Here is a 23,185-nt window from a genome sequence, read left to right on the forward strand (position 1 = left end):
CTTGGTTTTTGCACTTACAATAATTGCTAAAACAAAGGTGCAGCAATGCCCAGCTGAGTGCCATTTGTCCTTGCTAGCTGAAGATAGTCTTAGGGTATGTTTACACTACGGACTACACGCGGAAAATTCAAGCAGAGGCCACGCGGCGAACTCTACTTGAAGTTCCGTTTCAATTCCATTGACAGTGTATTTCTCAAGCTCGGTCTGCCATCTGCCCAAAGAATTGACATGTCAATGAATTTCAAAATTCTCTCATCTCAGAATTCCATTCATGGCAGTGAAATTTTAGACACTCCTATAGCAAGAGTAGACCTTAAAGTGTCCCTGTCATTTGAAAAAAAAAACATGTCAGTGGCCTCAAAGCACATGGTTCAGTGCTGAGATCCCTGTCTCTGCAGAAGATGGGTTCCATAGACTTATTATAGAATCTAACAGGTCTATGGAACCCTATAATATTATAAAATATAGTGTCTCCTGCAGTGAGCCAAGAAGTATAGTGCTCAGCCACATGCTTCTTCTGCCTCCTTCCAGCAATCATTGGGTGTCTGAACATACAAATAAAAACTTTTGACATGGGTTTGACATGTCTCAATGACGTTTTAAAAGTTTTTTAAAATGACAGGGACACTGTAAACTCAGTCTTTCTGTCCTTGAATAGACAGAGTACCGACATTAACTAATAAAGACTGACAAATGGGCAGTGTAGTAGGGGAGAGGTGGCTAAGTAATGTGGAAAGGCTTTGATCTCTGTTATGTTCAAGTCACATTGATGTAGGTTACGTCATCAATGTGTAATTGTTAGGAAACAATCATCAAAAAAGTTTTTTTTATTTTTTCCTGGTAAATTTTTTTATGGTAAATTTGGTGCTACACCCTGTGACATAGATCATGTGTTTGTACTGAAAGGCAGTCTGTTCGGGGATGCCTTTAAAGTGTACCTGTCATTATAACTTTCAAAATTTAAATCAACATTAGATGTGATATAAAGCAAGTTTGCAATGTACATTATTTTTTCTCTTGTTATCATGCTGTAAAACAAAGCTGAACTTACTTATGTTTAATCTGATACCTGCTGCTGATCAGGTGGGCCCATCTGCCAAGCCTGCACCATCATTATGCATTAATGCTAGACATGTACAGCCAATAATCGGTGGGCACCACTCAAACAAATGCTCATGGGTGCAGCACAACACATAAAAAATACTGTAGACAAAATGAAGAAGGATAGCTATGTGTCATAAAGGCTGCACACCACAATGAATATCAATAAAACCCCATTTTTATTACATAAAAACAGGGTGATCAGACAATACAATACAAAACATAGAGACAAAAAGGCAGATGCAAACAGTAAAAACACAAAAAACTGCAAAAAGCAGAAAAATATTGGCAGGCTCTGTAACAGGGTCTGCCCCACTCACTGTGCAAGAGTTAAATCTCCATCTCCCTAGAAGTCCTAATGTAAGCCATGATACCTAGGTATCTGTAAGAGTGGCAATAAAATCTGTGGCAGGAAGTGTGAAAGTTGTATGCCTGGAGTGGAAAGAAACTCCGCACATATCGCTCCCCACTGGAGCTTCGTCAGAAGTGCTTTTGATGTAATGAAAATGGGGTTTTATTGTTATTCATTGTGGTGTGCAGCCTTTATGACACATAGATTTCCTTCTTCGTTTTGTCTTAATACTAGACATGAGTGCAACTTGAGCATGCTTGGGTCCATATGAACCAGAGCGTGTGGTATCTGATTACTGTTGGCTGAAGAAGTTGGATGCTGCCCTAGGGAGTGCTGGAGAACATGGATACAGGCTATGGCTATGTTCACACTTTGCAAGAGACCGGGCGTTCCGTGACCCGGCCCGGTCACGGAACGGCCGGTCCCTGCAAAGATCATCCCGGCTGGTACTTAAGTACGGGCCGGATGATCTTTATGGCCGTAGTGTTCTGATGCGGGCCGTAGCCGCTCGCTTCATTTTGTGAACTGACATGGGTTTCTACGGCCGCAATTCACTGAACTGCGGCTGCAGAAAACTGACATGTCAGTTCTTTGCGGCGCCGCATGGGATCCCGGATGGAGCGTATACGATGTGCATACGCTTTGGCCAGGTTCCCATAGGAAATAAGGCAGTGTCTCACAGCACACAAAGTACGGCCGTTGTTGCCGATAGCAACAACGGCTGTACTTTTACGCTGTGTACCCATAGCCTATGGCTGTTTTCCAGAAATCACTAGGGCTGCATCCAACTACTTGTAAAGAAAATAATTAGCCGCTCACCACCATTTACCTGTGGTCCGATATACTGTCTCACAGGGACAGCCCAACTTGAACACGAATGGAAGATATATCCAGCAACACAATGTAGTCCAATCTGTACATCTTTATTATGTAAAAGCACTGACTCCATGTTTCTCCACCAACATGCCTAAAATACGTTGGTGGAGGAACATGGAGTGTGTGTTTATACATAATAAAGACATACAGATTGGACTACATTGTGTTGCTGGATATATCTTCCATTTGTGTTCAACTTCTTCAGCCACCGGTATTCAAATGCCGCACACTCAGGTTCCGACAGACCCAAGCATGCTCTAGTTGCGCTCATGTCTGATCAGGGCCCATCCACCCTTGACACAAACATATGTCAGGGAGGGAGAAGAGGTTCCATTGGCTGTTATTACTTTATAAGCAACATAGATAAATTAGATGGCAGTATCTGTAGCTGTTTAGGATCCGTTGTAGACCTGTTTGAAGGACATTTATGCTCAGTAGAGGAACAGTTATTTGATTTGAAAAGTGGTTGTTTATAAAACACAGGATTTTTATTGTAAAAAGAAACATCAACAGAACAATGAGAAATAGCTCAAAGCACACTTCCTAGCGGTACTGCTGCAAGCGTCCCTAAAGAGTAGTAAAACCAGCGGTAAGAATTTCACTAGCAAGGCTTTTATTATACTCACAGGATCACATAAAATTATATGCAGTCATTATACATAAAAGCCGATCTATGGTCCACAGGTTATGTTGTGGCACATCTTTTTCTTGCACAACCCTGGGGTTCTCCCTGAAGACTGCCTTAGGATGAAGCCGTCAGGGTGAAACCATTGTTGGGAGAGATCTGTCCTTTGTAGAGAGGTCCAGGTGAAACAATGCTTCAGTGTCCTCAGCAATGGATTCAAGATCTGGACTGGGAGATAAAGTTGACCACAAAGGGTGAAGATTTAAAAAAGAAGACTTTATCTTAAACTATGTATTGCGGATGCTAAAGTAACAGCATTCCAATAAAATTTCTGGTAAGATTAGCTGGTATTGACCGGAGCTGAAGCTTGTGAGGACATAACACATCTCATCCTGCAAATTCATATGTCCACCGGTTTTCCATATCAGTATACAAGCATTACCTGTAGATGGAAGGTATTTGCACACTATGGGAGTATTTACTAAGAAAAGTGTATCACATAGCCGTTTTATGTAAAGTCCTCTGATAAAGAAGAACAATATAGAGCGCACTCACATAGTAACATAGTAAATAAGGTTGAAAGAAGACAAGAGTCCATCAGGTTCAACCTAGGAAAATCCTACTGTGTTGATCCAGGAAGGCGAAAAACCCCTATGGGGCAGAAGACAAACGCCCCACCACAGGGAGAAACTCCCCCCCCCCCCCCCCCCCCCCCGACTGCAATGGCAACCAGAACAATCCCCGGATCAACGTATCACCAGAAATCTAATGCCCATAACTTGTAATATTATATTTTTCAAGAAAATCATCCAGGCCTCCCTTGAACTTATTTAATGAATCAGCCATGACAACATCATGTGGCAGAGAGTTCCACAGTCTTTTTTTTTTTTAAATAAATTTTTATTCAATTTTCAAAATTTTGATTTACATACAGACTTACAGACATCCCATCTCTCGAAACAATTGGAGAGAGGGAAAGAACCAACAGTGAAATGTAACATATTCAAGATACAGGCAGTAATACATGGTGAGGAGACAGAGGTATCCGACATGTCACAGGATAACGCAAAGCAACTTAATTTAATTCACATCCGTGTCTGGATGTGATAATCCTCCAAATCTTGACCACATCACCCTTAGTTCGACAGACTCCTCCCCCCCCCTTGCTTCCCCTGTCCCATCACCCACCCTGTTTCTGAGGCACAAGGACATCTGAGGAGACCCATTATGACCAGGTCTTCCCTGAAGTGGCTGCTAAATACGCAGGCACCCCAGAGTTCCTGCCAGATCATGCCGACAATACCACTCAGTAAGTCTGAAGGGGTACATTATGTCATGTATCTCCTGAGCTGTGTGGTGGGATTCCAGAAAGGAGCGCCAGCGATCAAAAAACCCCTTAATCCCTGAATGCTTGTGCCTTTCTGCATAGACTCTATCTATGCCGAAGAGTCGTTTTAACTGGGATATTACCATAGGGACATCTGGAGTCTTACCTGAAAGCCACTCCTGGAACAAACACCTCAATGCTACGTGTATGACTATATGTACTATGTCAGGTATCTTTACCACAGTGTCGTCCTCCGGAGGACGTAACTGATGGAAGAGAAAGGCCTGGGGGGAGTGTGATATCTCTATCTCCCAGTGTGAATGAACATAGGCAGCTATAGCCCTCCAGTATGTTTGGGTGTGCGTACAGCTCCACACCCCGTGCCACAGGTTAGTGAGGGGTTGGTCACATTTTGGGCAGGCTGTGATTCTATCCGGAAATTGCGGAGAGGGGAGTATGTTAAAACCGTAGAGTGCATTATGTGCCAATTTGAAATAAGTTTCTCTCCATCTTTCGTTTATTATACATTTTCTGACCTTTTGCCACCCTTGCAAGATTTGTTCCTGGATTTGTTGATCAGACGTCCATCTAACCCAGGATGGGAACAGGGCTGCCTTGTCGATTTTTAGGAAAGAATCTCTAAGGGCATTATACAATACTGAGATGGAAGTCTTTCCAGGAGCGGCTCCCATGATGCCATCCAGAGTATGGTTTTGGGCCTCTTCCCCCAAGTTCCGCAATCTGGTAGAGCAGAAGGCATATACCTGCTGAACATAGAGGAAGTGAGACCGAGGAATATCAAATTTGGACAAGATTTCTGATGGGGTAAACCATTGCCTATCCACAGGGTTAATCAAATGGCCCGCCTGGGTGACTCCCCTGGCCATCCATTGCACCGCCCATCCTGGAGAGCTTCCCCAAGGAGGTTCTGGATGTCCAAAGAGAGGCATCCTTTTGGACAAGAGAAAAGGAAGTTTAAATATCTTTCGTATCTCCCTCCATGCCATCACTGTATCTCTCAGAATGGTAAAGCTCTTAAGTTGCGCCGGCATTCGGGAGTGGGAGGTGTGGAGAAGTGCTACCGGGTTCCACGGCTGAAGAAGCGCTGACTCTAGAGGAAAATTAGAATGGTATGAGGACCCATGGAACCAGTCAATAACGTGACGGAGAAGACAAACTATATTATATCCCCTAACATTTGGGAAGTTGAGTCCCCCATCCAATTTGCCCAGGGCTAGTTTCTGGAAGGCTATTCTTGGGCGCTTACCCGCCCATATGAATTTAGTGAAAGACTGGCGAAGTTTATTTATGTCAGTGTGTTTTATAAGCAGGGGTAGAGTTTGAAGTGGGTACAACAACCGTGCAAAACTGACCATCTTCACCAGGTGGCAGCGCCCCATAAAGGTGATCGGTAGCTGTGCCCACTTACGCAGTTCCGCATAAATTTTATTCAATAATGGGGGGTAATTTAAGGAGTACAAAGAATCCGGTGTTTTCCCCACCTTGATCCCTAGATAAGTGATATGTGTCTTTGCTACTTGCATAGGGGGTGGCCTATTTACACGTACCCAAGGGGGGGGAGAAGGACCTAGAGGGAGGAGCTCGCTCTTAGTAAAATTTATTTTATATCCTGAAAGCTTACCGTAATCAGTCAGGAAAGAAAATAGTGCGGGCAGACTAACATGGGGGTTATTAAGAAAAATTAGGAGGTCATCCGCAAAGAGGGTCGTTTTAACTGCTCTGTCCCCCACCTGTATGCCCTCAAACAAGTTCGATGTTTCTAGATATTTGGCTAGAGGCTCTATGGTCAAGTCGAACAATAAAGGGGATAGCGGGCATCCCTGTCGGGTGCCTCTTCCTAATGGAATTGGGGCTGATAAGAGCCCTGGAGTATGGACCCTCGCCACCGGAGCAGTGTACAGGCCCCCCAAAAATGTCTGAAAGCGCCCTCCAATGGAGAATTTGTCTAACACCGCCCACAGCCAATCCCAGCGAACATTGTCAAACGCTTTCTCCGCGTCTAGAGATAATAAAGCAGGGTCGTCGGTTGGCTGAGGGCGGTGTCGGATCCTGTCCAAGACTACCAGCACTTTTCTAATATTAGTGACTGCCGATCTATTTCTAATAAAACCCACCTGCGCCTCCCCCACCAAGTCAGGCATGTAATTGGCTAATCTATCCGCCAATATTTTGGTCAATAATTTAATGTCATAGTTTATTAGCGAGATTGGGCGGTATGATCCCGGGTCTGTGGGGTCTTTACCCGGTTTAGGGAGAACTTTTATGTACGCCATTTTTGCTCCTGCCGGGATATTTCCTGTGGTGAACATGGAATTAAAGTGTGTAGTGAGGCTAGGCACTATCTGGTCTGTTAATGTTTTAAAAAATTCCCCCGTAAACCCGTCAGGTCCGGGAGCCTTGCCATTTGAGGAGGCCTTTATAGCCCCACGTACTTCCTCCTCAGTAATTTCTGCGTTTAGCACTTCCTGTTGCTCCACAGAGAGGGAGGGAAGTGATAAATCCGCTAGGAAAGTGGACAAGCTACCCGTCTCTGAAGGGGGAGTAGAGTAGAGTGACGTGTAATAATCCCCCAGAATTTTATTGATTTGGGTCGGGGCAGCGTGCAGGGTCCCCTGTTGGTCTCTCAGCGCTAGTACATGAGCCGGGGGGTGTCTTCCTTTCGCAAGTCTAGCCAATAGTTTGCCCGCCTTATTACCGTGGCGGAAAAATTCCACCTCGCCCTGGGTACGATATATCCTATCCCTCCTGTCCAGCCATAACTCGTAATCAGCCTTTGCTGCCTGCCAGGCCTCCCTGTTGGAGTCAGACGAGTCCCCCAGGTAGGCCGTGTAAGCGCCTCTAAGGTGATCACTCGCCTTTTTATATTGGGTGGCAGTTTTTTTTTTCATTGATGTGACATGAGCTATCAATTTACCTCTAAGGACGACCTTACTGGTTTCCCAGAATAGTTGAGGAGTGGATTTGTGTTCCGCGTTATAGTAGTCGAACTCAGTCCACCACCCCCTCAGAAGCTCAACAAACGTTTCATCCTCCGTCATATAGGAGGGAAACCGCCAGATAAACTCATTACCCGTCGGGCAGGATGGGAAGAGGGTCAATACAACCGGTGAATGGTCCGTGATGACCAGGTCTCCATGTTTCACCGATTCTATCCTACGGCTGAGAATTGGGTTAGTCAACATGTAGTCTATTCTAGACCATGACTGGTGGGGGTGTGAGAAGTGGGTGAAATCCCTATCAGCTGGATGTGTGAGGCGCCATGCGTCCTCTAGCCCTGTCTGTTCCAGGAAGCCCGGCAGCACTTTATCTCTAGACCGGAATGGCGTAGGGTTAGGGTTCGTTGAGGGCCCCTTCCTATCCTCCCTTGGATCGAGGACAGTGTTAAAATCCCCTCCCACTACTTTCCATTGTGTGGCATCTGAATTCAGTCTATCTGCCAGTCTTGCAAAAAAAGTTATATTGTCCCCATTGGGGGCGTATATGTTAAAGATGCTATATTGGTCCCCCTGGTGGTCTATGATCAGGTGCGAGACCCTTCCCTCGGTATCATGTGTATGCGATACTAGTTTAAATTGGAAGGATCTATGAATCAGCGTGATCACTCCCGCCTTACCATTCACTGATGGGGACCCATAGACGCCGCCCACCCAGAATCGTTGCATTCTATTCATGTCCTCCGCCTCTAGGTGGGTTTCCTGCATCATTACTATGTCGGGACGGTATTTCTTCAGAAAGCGGAGCAGTTGCACCCGTTTATTGGGTGACCTTAGCCCCTTTACATTCCATGTTACGATCCTAACCATGATAAGTCTAGACAAAGATAGAATGCAAGGATAAAGTGTAGTAAGAGGACCGCCTCAGATAGAGTGCCGTCAGTACTGAGCCCCCCATGACCCCCAACCTGTGTAGGCTCATGCTTACGTTTCCCCCTCCCCCCTCCCCCCGATTGCACTGAAAGAGAGACAAGAACATAGAACCATGTGACCCCTCTACCATATACCATCTGCCTCCTGCGTGAATCTCTGTGTACATAAAAACAACAACAAAACATAACCAAACAAAAGTGATTTTTCATCTCGTGAGAGGGTCTGATAGCATGAGACTGCCTCTCCATCCTCGAGTGTGAGACTTCTCTTTTTTCAGTCATGCAACGGGCTCCCATGGGGGCGCCACTGCATAAGTATACAAAAAGTCACGCCCCGAGGATCAAGACATCAGCAGGCCCATATCTATGTCAGGAAGGAAAGTGGTAAAAAAGAAAAGATAACCATAACCATTTAAGCAGGTGTGTGCGAAATACTTGCTACTGTCCCTCATGCAGCAGGATTACAGCCTCGCTGTCGACCATCTCAGTCGGGAGAGGGAGATCTGGAGTAACTTCTGGCGCGTCTGGTACGTCGCATGCGCCTGCGCTGCTCCTTGGGTGACGACTGTTCCGGCCGGCATACTGTACTCTGGGCGGGGCGGTCCTGTGACCGCTGGCTGGACGGCTGTGATCCACTGAAGGGTTCATTTCTCCTGAAAGCTTCTTCCGCCAACTTAGGTGACTTGTAGGTGGACATTGAGCCATCATTATGAAAAATGCGCAAAGTGGCCGGATATTGCAGCTGAAACTTCTTTTTCGCCTTGAATAAAGCTGTACAAACGTTGCTGAAAGCTCTGCGCCGTTTTGTGACTTCTGCAGAGTAGTCCTCAAAGATCATGAGGCGCATGCCCTGTACTTCCAGGGGTTGGGACCTCTTCCTGTAGGCTCGCAGGATGGCCGTTTTATCGTTGAAGTCTAACAGCCGGAATATAACTGGACGAGGCCTCGCTGTCATCACGTCCCGCGTATTTTCGCGGATGCTGGGGGGCATGCCAATTCTGTGTACCCTTTCAATCCTACACGCATGGGGCAGGCCGAGGGTTTTTGGTATGTCCCGCTCACAGAATGATTGCAGGTCAGCTGTACCAATTTTCTCTGGTATCCCTATGATGCGTAGATTGTTTCTTCTGGAACGATTTTCCAGGTCATCTATTTTGTCCTCCATAACCTCGGTGACGTCGTATAGCTGGCGTACACGAGAGCGGAGGAAGTCGTTTTCATCTTCCAGAGCAGAAACACGCTGTTCCACCACCTCAATTCTGGTAGCGTGGTCAGTAACTTCCTTGCGTATCTGGGACAGAGAGGTTTTAAAAGCATCCTCTATTAGCTTCTGCATATTCGGGAGTATGTGCTGTGTAACTGCTGCTGCCAATAGCTTATAGTCAATGGCGGGTGATAGTCCTCCCTGTGAGCAGGCATTATCATTGCTGGCAACACTGCCTGTTTCCCCAGTATATCCCAGCAGCTGGGCCTGGGCATAGCTCTGTGGCATAGTTCCCTGTATTGGGGTCTGGGATAAAGATGCAGGACTGTCTGGGGGAGCTTGATTCTGGCAGAGACCCCCTGATATTGTCTTTGCGGGCTGGGGCTCTCCCCTAGGGAGCGCATGGCCGCCGGCCCCGGGTACTGTGTCCCCCTCCTTTGTGCCGGTTTGCTGCGAGTCCCGGCCGGCTTCCCTTCCCCACACTCCACCTGTACTATTGTAGGGCTGTGCCGGTCCCGCCGAGCTGCTAGTGTGGTGCCGCTGCCCCGGTTCTGGGTCTCGCCAGCCTTCACTTGTCTGCTGGGGACCTCCTGTGGCAGTGTTCTCCTCCTCCTGCGGCGCCATCTTGGACTCCTCTGCCGCCATGCGGCCCGGCGTCTGGGGCTGTTTCTGTGTGCTGCGGAGCAGGTAACGCTCCATCTGCTGGTCCCCCTGCTGCTCGCCCGCTGTCCCGTCTCCTCGGGCTGGTCTGTCGCCGCCTGCGGCCGTTTTGTAAGGGTCAGTGCCGCCTCACCCCGGGAGCTCCTCCGGCGTGCGTCTTTACATGACCGCGCCGGAACCGGAAGTCGAGTTCCACAGTCTTACCGCTCGTACAGTAAAGAACCCGCGTCGATGCTGATGATGAAATCTTCTTTCCTCTAGACGTAGAGGATGCCCCCTTGTCATTGTTACAGACCTAGGAGTAAAAAGACCACTACAAAAATCTCTGTACTGTCCATTCATATATTTGTACATTGTGATCAGATCGCCCCTAAGACGTCTTTTTTCTAGCTTAAATAACCCCAAGCGTGATAACCTGTCCTGGTACTGTAACCCACCCATTCCCTTAATGACCTTTGTTGCCCTCCTCTGCACCCGCTCCAGTTCAGCTGTCTCCTTCTTATATACCGGTGCCCAAAACTGTACACAGTATTCCATGTGTGGTCTGACCAGTGATTTATAAAGAGGCAAAACTATGTTCTCACCTTTAGCATCTATACCTCTTTTGATGCACCCCATTATTTTATTAGCCTTGGCAGCTGCTGCCTGGCACTGATCACTAAAGTTGAGTTTACTGTCCACCAATACCCCCAGGTCCTTTTCGGAAGTAGTTTTACCCAGTGTTTTATTATTTAGCACATAACTGTACTTATTATTTCTATGGCCCAAATGCATAACCTTACATTTATCCACATTAAACTTCATTTGCCATTTCTCCGCCCAAGCCTCTAGCTTCTCCAAATCCCTCTGTAATATGATATTATCCTCCTCTGTACTGATTACTTTACCCAGTTTAGTATCATCTGCAAAAATGGAGATTCTACTCTGTAGCCCCTCTACAAGATCATTAATAAAAATATTAAAAAGAAGTGGACCCAACACTGACCCCTGTGGTACCCCACTAGTAACTAAAACCCAATCTGAATATGTTCCATCAATGACCACCCTCTGTTTTCTATCACACAACCAGTTACTTACCCATTTGCATACGTTTTCCCTGAGTCCCAGTATCCTCATTTTGTAGACCAACCTTTCATGCGGCACAGTATCAAATGCCTTTGAAAAGTCCAGATACACAACATCCACAGCCTCCCCCAGGTCCAGTCTATAACTTACCTCTTCATAGAAGCCGATCAGATTAGTCTGACAGGACCGATCCCTCATAAATCCATGCTGGTGCTGCGTCATAAGATTATTTTCATTAAGATACTCCAGTATAGCATCTCTTACAATCCCCTCAAATACTTTACCTACTATAGATGTTAGACTTACAGGCCTGTAGTTTCCAGGATCACTCCTTGACCCCTTCTTGAATATTGGTACCACATTAGCTATGCACCAGTCCTGTGGAAGAATCCCTGTCGTAATAGAATCTTTAAATAATAGGAATAACGGTCTGTCCAACACAGTATTTAATTCTTGCAAAACTCTAGGATGGATACCTTCTGGGCCCGGTGACTTATGGATTTTAATGTTTTTAAGGCGTTTCCCCACTTCTTGTTGTGTTAGGCAGGTGAGATTTATGGGAGGATTAACATTATCCCTAGTCATGTCGTCTGTTATGGGATTCTCCTCTGTGAATACAGTAGAGAAGAATGTATTTAGTAGATTGGCCTTTTCCTCTTCCCCCTCCACCATTACACCCAGATTATTTTTGAGGGGACCAACATTTTCGGTTTTAAGTCTTTTGTTATTTATATAGGTGAAGAACATTTTGGGATTTGTTTTACTTTCTGTGGCTATCCTTCTTTCTGTTGCTATTTTTGCTTCTTTTATTTGCGTTTTACACATTCTATTCTTCTGTCTATAGTTGCTCAATGCTTCCCCACTACCTTCTTGTTTTAGTAGTCTGAATGCTTGTTTCTTATCATTTATTGCACCCCTTACAGCTGAAGTTAACCACATTGGATTTCTCTTATTTCTACTACGTTTATTCCCATATGGTATGTGTCGTTCACACGATTTACCCAGGATGCTCTTAAATATGTCCCATTTCTCTTGTGTACTTTTATTTCTGAAGGCATTGTCCCAGTCTATGTTCCCAAGGTCCTCTCTTAGTTTTTGGAAATTAGCCTTCCTGAAATTTAATGTTTTTGTAGCCCCTCTGCTAATCATTTTATTGAAGGATAATTGAAAACTTACTATGTTATGGTCACTATTACCTAGGTGACCCCCCACCTCTATTTTTGATATTCTGTCGGGCCTATTGGTTAAGATCAGGTCCAGAAGGGCCCCCCCTCTTGTTGGTTCCTCTACTAGTTGGGAAAGGTAATTATCTTTTACTATTTCCAAAAACACGCTTCCCTTCCTGGAGCTGCAGGTTTCTGCTTTCCAGTTGATATTTGGGTAGTTAAAGTCCCCCATAATAATGACTTCCCCCTGCTTCGCTGCCGCATCTATTTGTCTTATAAGAAGATTTTCTGATTCTTCCACTATACTTGGAGGTTTATAACTCACTCCTATAAGAATTTTATTATTCTTTGTCCCTCCCCTTATTTCTACCCAAAGAGACTCCACATTATCATCACATATATCCTCCCGCAGAATAGGCTTAAGGCATGATTTAACATATAGACAGACCCCTCCCCCTTTCTTATTTTTACGGTCATTTCTGAATAGACTATAACCCTGGATATTAACGGCCCAGTCATAGGTCTCGTCCAGCCATGTCTCGCTTATCCCCACTATATCATATTTCTCTTCAACCATTATGAGTTCTAATTCCTCAGCTTTATTAGTGAGGCTTCGAGCATTAGTATACATACATTTAATATATTTGTCCATATTCCCTTTCCTTTTATCACTAGTGACTATTCTAACCCCTCCCGCCGCTCCACCCCCAGTTCCATAATCTAGGCCCAGCTCTCCATCTACTCTGTCTTTACTTACTATATTGTAGTTGCCCTCCCCCCGGTCCCTAGTTTAAACACTCCTCCAACCTCTTAGCCATCTTCTCCCCCAGCACGGCTGCACCCTCCCCATTGAGATGCAGCCCGTCCCTACCGTAGAGCCTGTAACCGACCGAGAAGTCGGCCCAGTTCTCCATGAACCCAAACCCCTCTATCCTACACCAGCTCTTGAGCCACTTATTTACCTCCCTAATCTCCCTCTGTCTCTCAGGTGTGGCTCGTGGTACAGGTAATATTTCGGAAAAAATCACCTTGGAGGTCCTAGTTTTAAGCTTCCTGCCTAAGTCCCTGAAATCATTTTTAAGGACCCGCCACCTACCTCTAACTTTATCATTGATGCCAATGTGCACCATGACTGCTGGGTCATCGCCAGCCCCTCCCAGTAATCTGTCAGCCCGATCCGCGATGTGACGAACTCGAGCGCCAGGAAGGCAACACACTGTTCGACGATCCCGGTCTTTGTGACAGATTGCCCTGTCTGTCCCCCTAATAATTGAGTCCCCCACTACCAGTACCTGCCTGGCCTGCCCTGAACTCCTGTTTCCCACCTTACTGGAGCAGACACCCCCCTGGCTTTTAGAGGCAGTGTCCTGCTGCAGCAATGCCACCCCTGAATCAACATCCCCCTCATCCGCCAATTTGGCAAACTTGTTGGGGTGTGCCAGATCAGGACTGGCCTCCCTCACACTCTTCCCTCTACCCCTTTTTCTAACTGTGACCCAACTAGCTGCCTCTTCCTCCTGTACCTCCATGCTATCACACTCTCCCCCATCTACCCCTTGGAGCGCTTGCTCAGTGAGAAGCAGACCCCTTTCCAGTTTGCCAATGCATCTCAATCGTTGCAGCTGCTCATTTAGATCCAGGATCTGGGCTTCCAAACCAGCAACATACACACATCTCCCACAATGGTATGCACCCTCGATCGGTTGATCAAGGATTGCATACATCGCACAAGATGTACATTGGGCCGCATTGTCAAACATGGCGCTCATTTATATGGGGATATTATGTATAAAGAAAGAAAAAACAAACAAGCAACAAAAGCAAACAATGTGTTCAAAAGTAAATAAACAATTTGTTTTCCTCTAAAACTCCCCAAATCTAAAGTCCCAGAATATTAAAGTCCCACACTTGAGACAAAAACACACTTTAGATCAAAAACTCGCACGCTCCAAAACTCGCTCACAATACAATATAGAAGTACTTAGCTTGCAGAGTTTGTTGCTTCTGGCTCCTGTGTTTGAGAGGAGTAGGAATTGCAGTAGGAATTTATGTATTCATAAAACACATTTCCTCATGAAACTGCAGCAGCAGGTAGGGATGCCAGACACAATTGATTGTGACAGCTGTTTCACACGCACTTGATTGTATTTCTGTGGGAGGAGCACTTGTGCAATGACACGTTTGGCAGACCCCTTCCTAGTGGACTGATATCTGATAATGGACTTGTGGTCAGTATAGGAGTAGTGCCGGTTAATGTGACTTTTGCTTGGATTATGTAAAATCCTGCTGGTGTTCCATTATTAGGAGGCACACACCTCTTAAACATCTAGCTCATCCACAGCAGCATGCAGCGTTACGACGCAGGTGGGCGTAAGTTTTAGTTCCAACTTACACCAGCTCTCCATGTGTGCAGGCCAAGCACCCTTTTGCACTAAGCCTCCTTACTTCAAATTGGAGCTGCTGGTGTTAAAAAAAGAGTAAAAATCTGAAAATATACAAATAAGGATCTTGCAAAATATTTGCATCACCTCATGCCAAGATGCTGGCAGAGAGGGTTGATAAATTCCCCTATTTGTTTTCTACCATTGAGTTCTACTGCATTCACTGATAAAAAATGTAAAATGTGATAATTGTCAACATACGGCTGTACTTCAGCATGTATTTTGGCTATGGCTAATTCTGTCAAGACTGTCTTGTTACCGGTGACTCTCTATACTGTACATGGAGAAAGTTAGAGCCATTAGATGTCATTATGGGCAACATATAGCTTTCAGGAATTATAAGCGGCTACAACAGATCTACTAAGCTCCTGTAGTTTGTGGTTGGTGTCACTTGTCTAGTGATGCAGTGTGTGCTCAGGTTGTCATAGTAGTCCTGATAACATCCTCACAAGATAGTTGCGTGATTTTCATTACATATTTGCTATGGTTCCCTATAACCATTGGAATTCCTTTGCACAGTAACAACTCTGTTCAAGGGGTAAATGTTTTACTCTTTGACCATGAACAATGCCTCTTTATAGGTCTCTAATCGTCATTTCAACAAGCAGAATTATATGTACTCTCAGTGGAGTGTGGAGTAATGACTGACATATAGACTGCGTGGGTAGTGCTACATAGTAGTGACATCGGTAGCATCTAATAATAGTTACAGTGCCATTACACATTATAATAATATACATGACTATATCATTGTTCAGCTATACAATGTCTCCCTCGCGATCCATTTCACAGTGTTTCTGTAATGTCAGGAAGAAGTCATAGTCTCAGCCATCATCAGGCCACTACCAATATTATTTTGTCAAGGGACATTGCAATTACACCCAGCGATTTGTTGACATTTTGACCTGTGTTTAAGCAGTCACCTGCGTCCACAGGGACTTTTGGAGATTGGAAAGTCATATTCATTATTGGATCATTTCAATCCACCATTACTTTGTGTCTCCTATGACTCTTTCTTTTGAATAATTTTTTTCCCTACTCTTTATGTTGTCTTCATGGGAAAGATGAGTTTTAAGTGACACTCTTTACGGTACATGCTATTTTTGTAAACCTGTTGCTTCCTTCCAGGATAACAATGTCAGGTGCTTTCTAGACAATACAAAGTCTCCTGCAGAAACCCATGTGTTTATCGTCAAGACAACTCTATTCAGACAAATGGAACTGGTTTTTGGTCACAGACCTTTTCACAATTAAAGCGTCAACATGTGAATCCACCTTGAGTCAGGGTGCATTTACATGTACAGGATCTGCAGCAGATTTGATGGTGCAGTTTTGAATCTGCAGCAGATTTAATGGCCCAGAATTGATTTGCTTTGAATCTGCAGCTTCAAATCTTGTACAGCTTCCTGTATGTGTGAATCTGCAGCTTCCTGTACGTGTGAACGCACCCTTAAAGGGAACTTGTCATCAGTTTCATGTTACCTGAACCACAGCAGCATTAAATAGGCACAGGCTCCCTCATATAACCAGCTGTGATTCACTCAGAACAGCAGCATTGCACATACATCAGAGTTTGACAGCTGGCTGGGGCTTTGAATCACTGAGGTGGTCCCGGACGGCCTTTTCCCACCACACTACTTGATTGATAGATCTTTACCTATATGTGTGTAAGGAGAGATCTATCACTAAGGGTGACTTTACACAGAGAAAGTTATCTGACAGATTTTTTGAAGCCAAAGCCAGTAACACTATAAACAGAGAACAGGTGATAAAGGAAACACTGAGATCTGAAATCTGTCAGATAAATCTGTCTGTGTAAACGCACCCTTAAGCTCAGCAGGGCATTGAGAAGCTGGTAAAGCCCTGGAGACCCAAAGCCCCTTTAAATGCTAGCGCTCAATGTATGTTTGCTTGAAATGATGCAGCATTTACATGGATCATAAATTACAATAGGAGAACCCTGTGAACTTGGCTCTGGCAGCATGAAACTCACCACATGGTTCCCTTTAAAGTGTTCAGATAGATTTTCCTTTATTGCAATCTAATGTAAAAATACAGTATTGGGGGATTAGAGAAGAGCTTGCCTTTAAAAATGTAATTTCTTTGTAGGAAATCAATGTAATACTTAATTTAACAATGTAACTTGCATTAGGCTGAATATTGTAAACCGCAGGCATGGGTACCTGTTCGCAGTCCATTAATCGAAGATAACAAGTAGCAAGATACATTAGATGGCCAGCTACAGCAAAAATTGCATATCAGGTCATAGGGGTCATTCATTTAGATTTATGTCTGACCCTGTGACTCAGAAATACAGATTACCGAAATGTGGCATAATGTAAATTTTATGTCTCAATGGAGAAGAATTCTGGGATCCTTATGTCCCATTGCGTCCTTTTGAAGGTTGTCTACCTATTAGTAATGGGCGTGGAGGTCACAAAGCATTAGGTCTGTACTAAACCAGACGGATAAGTGGCGTCACATAGCAATTTGGGCTAGTCTTTTAAAAGAGATTGTAGACCAGATTATATTCCATGTGGGAGAAATGTATTTAAGGTGTGCTGACATAGTGATACACCTGACTGCATGCGGTTTTGGATCCTGAACCAAAAACGTATGGAATGTCAACACTTTTCAGGCATGACTTACTGAGTTGTATGCTATGTACACTATAATGGGGCGTGTATAACTGCTTGCACAGAAGCTACAGTGCCATATAGGCAGACTGCTTATGAATGTGCTGCAATTCATATATCAAACAGCTTAATCTTATTGTGACGTCCAAAAGCTGAGGCTTCCTGCCCATGGCTCCCCAGGGCTGTAGTCTGGCAGCCTGAATATAACGTCAGGGGAGCCAGCTGCCATTCTTTTCTCACAAACTCATACATACAGAGTAAGCAATACATAAATAATTATGATATTCTTTACTACATGTCCCCTGCTTAAAAGATAACTGTCATTTCAGGGTAATTTTTTTGAAAACAATACATATCTATGGTACAAAGGTTTTTAAGAAACTTTGTAATAGGTTTTATTTACCAAAAGAATTTCCTTCTGTACTGAAAAAGCTGTTTTTCTAGCTCCCCCCTGACTTTAGTAGAAGCAGGATTTCTGTGTCCATTATGCTCTATGGAGAGGGGAGGGGCTGAGAGGAGTGAGTGAGCAGGGAGCAGTCCTGCACAGCACAACACCCTGCAATCTTCTCTCAGTAAGTTCCTAGATAAGCACTGACCTTTCTGACCCCTGAATCCAGTGTTTTAGGTGCTTAGACAGTCTACAAACAGCTGACCTTCATGTCACCTCTTCCTGCTCCCTCATCTCACTCGGCCCCTCCCCCCTTCATAGGGATATAATGGACACAGCAGAACTCGTCTACACTGGCTTCTCTGTAATGAAGACGGATTTGCCTGATAATGCACAGATAAGAAGTGAGGGGGGAGGCTTGGAAACGGCATTTGAGTACAGAAAGAGGCTTTTATGCCTAATAAAACCTATTAGAGAGTTTCTTAAAATCGCTTATTCTACTGATTTCTGCAAAAAAATAAAAAATGACAGCTACGCTTTAAGTGTGTGTTTAACGGTCTGTTTAACGCTTCTTTTTTCTTTTTAAATGTTTGCTATGGGCAAAGCAGTCTGGGTCTATGTTGCTAAAACCTTCTTGACATGTTTTTTGGCTCTTTTTTTAGCTCGGGAGGACTGCATTTCACCTCGCTGCTGAACAAGGAAAGCTGGAGGTGGTGGAGTTCCTGATCGGTTCTGGCTGCCAGCATAGTCTAAAGGACAAGGTATCTCTGACACTGCATTTACAGAAATCCTATTACTATTGATTTTTTTTTTAATTCTTTGGTTATGGAGACAGCTTTTACTTTTACCTCATAATGCAGTGTGAAAGATGTTCTGTACAGATGTTAAGTAGCAAGGAGAATACAGAGATTAGTCTGCATTATGTCGACACTATTGTTTGTTACAAGGAAGTCTGAGCTCATTCCTGTTGCCTGCAACTAGATACAGTATTGAGGAAGATATCATGAACACTAAAAGACATTCAATATTGACTAAGGGGGTGCAGTGCATTGGTTACGACAGACTTTTACCTCATTGATGGCTGTCATATAATATGTAATGACATTTAAAATACTTGGTGAGGTGTTTGCAATGTAAAGTGGCTCCTCTTCGTCTGGGTTGGGAAGGAGTATGGGGTGTGTTGTTTATTGTTTTTTTTTTTTCTTGTATTGCACCAAAAACTCAGTAAAAGTCAGCTTAATAAAAAAAAAAAAAACACATGCGAAGAGATTTATCAACATGGGATTTTTCTGTGTGTGTTCTATTTCTGCTATGAAAAAAATAAAGCGTGTAGGACCCCCCCTCCTTTCAATAACCAGCCAGGTAAAAACAAAACAGCAGCAGCCTAGTGATACCAGAGTGGGAAGGGCCATTTATTTTGGCCCTCCCCAGCCTAATAATACCAGCCTGCTACCGCCCAGTCCAGGAGCGCCATACTTTGATGCTCCGAGACTACTACTACCTGGCTCTTCCCTGCACCCCTGGTGCGGTGGGTACTGGCATAATAATTACCAGCTAACACTAAGTGCCCTATTCCACAGGACGATTATCGCTCGCATAATCATTAACTATCTCAAACGACTGCTATTGCGAAAGACCTGAAAACGTTCACTCATTTCCATGGAATGATAATCGTTACTTATGATCGTAATTGCGATAGTTTTTTCTTCGCTATTTATTCGCTATTGCGTTCGTATTTATTGCGAACGACCGAACGATGTCTTATTCAATGCGAACGATTTGCGAACGAGCAACGATAAAAATAGGTCCAGGTCTTATAAAGCGATCAACGATTTCTCGTTCGGTCGTTAATCGTTAACTGCATTTCAACCGAACTATTATAGTTTAGATTCAAACGATTCAACAATAATCTGAACGATAATCGTCCGGAGGAATAGGCCCGACCCGATTAATAGAAAAAAAGAGACAATACACCTACGAAAATGTTTTTATTCAAATAAAAACATTCCCACAGCCTCGTTGTCCATTTTATTGAACATTAAAATCCACTGGTCATCAAACGAATCCGATGTAATCCTCTGCATACGGGTATCTGAAAAAGAAAGAAGAAAATGCTTGTTGCCTAGGGGGCAAATCTGGGCCAATGAGAGGCAATTCTATTTAGAGACAATTCTGAGACAAACAAATCATCACCACAGAAAATAGACCACGCTTATCCCTGATGGTAAATTGTACTTTCAGTAGACCAGTCCATTACTGCCATAGCAGAAATAGACCACACACTGATAAATCCCCCCCCCCCCCCCCCCCCCCCCGCATAGTATGTAAATATTGGGATATCCTGAAGCAGGACAATATAGTGGGGGATAAATTACCTTCTCAACCAACATTCATATTTAAGAAAGAACTACATGGAAAAGCATAATAGCAGCTTAAAGCGTAACTGTCATTTCAGGGTAATTTTTCTGAAAACATTAAATATCAACAGTACAAGCGATTTTAAGAAACTCTGTAATAGGTTTTATGTACCAAAAGAGTTTCCTTCTGTACTGAAAAAGCAATCTCCCAGCCTCCCCCCTCACTTCAGATGAAGCAGGATTTCTGTCTCCATTATGTGGCTATGGAGAGGGGAGGGGCTGTTAGGAGTGACTGAGCACGGAGGATTTCTGCAAAGCACAACAACCTGCAATCTTCTCTCAGTAAGTTCATAGATAAGCACTGACCTTTCTGACACCTGAATTTAGCGTTTTAGGTGCCCAGAGAGTCTACAAACAGCTGACCTTCATGTCACCTCTTCCTGCTCCCTCATCTCCCTCGGCCCCTCCCCCCTTCATAGGCTTACAATGGAGAGAGCAGAGCCCGTCTTCACTGGCTTCTCTGTAATGAAGACGTGTTTGCCTGATAATGCACAGATAAGAAGTCAGGGGGGGAGGCTGGGAGATTGCTTCTTGAGTACAGAAGGAGGCTTTTTTGGCTGATGAAACCTATTACAGAGTTTCTTAAAATCGCTTATACTACTGATTTCTACAATACGAAAACAATATTTTATATTAATACTCCAACCCTATATAGATTTTAGTTACGACTCTCAACTCTGCTGTAAAATGCTTTTACACTGTAACAAAACTTCAGCTCCGTGTAGATTTCAAATAGATTTTTTGATCCGGCTGTGGGAAAGTGGTACATTATAGCGGAACTTCAGCTCTGGACACATAGTGTGAACACAAAGGGTTAAGGTGTAAAAAAATAAAAAAGAGGATCTTGCTCAGCTGCTTAGGATTTGGTAATTAACACCGCACGACAGAATCCTTGGTTTACTGAACATATAAAGGAGAAAGGATCCTGGGACCACTGTGATCCCTGATGAAGGTGTTTGCACTGAAACTAGTAGGATTGGATTTTGTCCCTCCAGAGGATCCGCAGCCAAGAAGAATGGCGTCACTCAGGACTGTTTCAGTTTACTACAGAACTACTGTGCCAGTGCATTGTGTTACCGGCTGGAACACCGAACTAGCAGGAAAATTATCAGAAGACTGCACACTAAGTACAGCCAGCCGTGGGTTCTCAGCATGAATCTGTGGAGTGTGTCCATGTAGTGGGCCATAAATCCAGGTACCAGGTTTAGTCCATGTGTTAATGACTGAAATGTTTTTACCAATTAGAATTCCCACACTTTCCTCTCTCTGTCACTTTGAAAGTGACCTTTGAGGACCATAACCTTTAAATCTGTTATTCTAAGGTCCAGTCCTGAAAAATGTTGGCCTACAGGGGTTGTAATTTATGGTCTGTGATTGTAGTTTTCTTCTGAATGAATATGTACAAGATCACTTGTCGTACAGACAAGAAGTCTATGATCTTTCTTTGGATAATCTTATACACAGGGTTATACATCTACACTGAACATAAGCCTTCAGCCCAGTGTGAACAGACCATGAAATATTCATGCCTACCCATTACCAAATTAAATGATGTACCTTATGGATTCTGTAGAACTATTTCTTCTATAGAGACCTGTAAAATGAAAGTTTAAAGAATATTTTGTGTTTGATATGTAAAGTGTATCTGTCACAGTGAAAAACCTTCGATATGTCATGGAGACAAATTGGTTATGTGTTATGTCGGAGTGTTCAGACACCAATAGGAAGGGGCGTAGCTAGGGGGTACCACCTAGTGGGGGCAAGTGAGTTTCAGTGGGCCCCTGCCGATTATGTTACCTGTAGAGAACCTCAGCAGATGGCAATGCTTTCCAAATAATACAGGAATATTCTGCTACATTACTCATAAAGAAAAAGAATTGAGAGCCGTGTTAGAGGCTTTACATATTTCACACCTGCCCAGGCCATTCACCACTTTCACTTATGACAGCGTCACCTAAATGGCCAAATATCTGGTTAAATAAGCAGCTGTTCCCAGCTCCTCACAGCTGCCGGGAGACACAGTGTATGGAGCGGGCCCGAAGCCCTTTAGCCTGCTCCATCGTACTCAGGGTGCCTTCACGCGTACAGGATTGCGGAGGATTATGCGCTGTAAGTTCCACTGCGATCCTGTGTTCTGTCATTTTCTATGGGTTTAGATACTCCCAAGCAGAGTTTTCCTTCCACTGCAGGTATGTAAAGCTCCTTCCCACTGAACTTCAGTGCTGCCAGGCTAAGCGTTACCTGGCTGTGCTCCCGCTTGCTTCTCAGGCTTCCCAGCCAACCAGTATGTTTTCCCGTCACAGCTAAGCGGAATGTCAGGGAGCATGAGAAGCAAGCGGGAGCTCCGCCAGGTAACGTATTAGCCCCGCAGCACTGGGTTACGTGGGAAGGGGCTTTATATACTCTCAGTGGAATAAAAAATCTGCTTCAAGTATGTATACCTATAGAGAATTACAGGATCGCAGCAGATTTTGCAGCGTAACTTGCAATGTGAAATCCGCTGTGGATCCTGTTTGTGTGAAGGCACCCAAAAAGCACGCCTAGAGGTTTAAAAAAAACAGTAAAACTGCAGTGTTTTTATTTTTTATTTAAGGATTGTTTATATTTTATGAGGAAATAAGGGAATGTGGGGAGATGGGGGAGGGAGAAGGGGAAAATCTTCCCTTCTGTTATTTTGTGTTAAAAAGTCCAGAGATGCTTTTACAAGCTTTAAGAAGTCTAGCGAGGCGTTTACATCTTGTCCTTTTCTCTTTCAGAGTGGTTCGTGGTGGTTTCCTTTTTATTAATTTTAATTTTCTTGCTGCAGCGGACACTTTTCTTGAGGTCTCTACTGCACGAGTCTTCACTTTTTGAAAAGTGGCTCCAATCTGTGTAACAGCTTCCGGGATGACTGCCATGAAAAAAGGAAAACATCAGTAGGTAAGATATATAACAGAATAGTTCACTTTAACCCCTTCAGGACCAGGCTATTTTTGGCCTTAAGGACCGGGACCTAGTTTTCAAATCTGACCTGTCTCACTTTTGCTGGGATCACGCACAGG

At 44.2% G+C, this 23,185-nt stretch overlaps 1 protein-coding gene across 3 annotated transcripts in view; it reads left to right on the plus strand.

Annotated features, from left to right (window-relative positions):
- Window positions 1–23,185, plus strand: part of ANKDD1A (ankyrin repeat and death domain containing 1A) — a 63,201-nt gene that overhangs the window by 20,126 nt on the left and 19,890 nt on the right. For all 3 annotated transcript variants that reach the window (XM_069985428.1, XM_069985430.1, XM_069985431.1), the window contains one exon: window positions 18,390–18,488. In XM_069985428.1, the coding sequence (XP_069841529.1) occupies window positions 18,390–18,488 (99 nt within the window). The remainder of the gene's footprint in view (window positions 1–18,389; window positions 18,489–23,185) is intronic.

This window comes from Dendropsophus ebraccatus, chromosome 1 (assembly GCF_027789765.1).
Source record: "Dendropsophus ebraccatus isolate aDenEbr1 chromosome 1, aDenEbr1.pat, whole genome shotgun sequence".
In the NCBI taxonomy this organism is placed as follows: domain Eukaryota; kingdom Metazoa; phylum Chordata; class Amphibia; order Anura; family Hylidae; genus Dendropsophus; species Dendropsophus ebraccatus.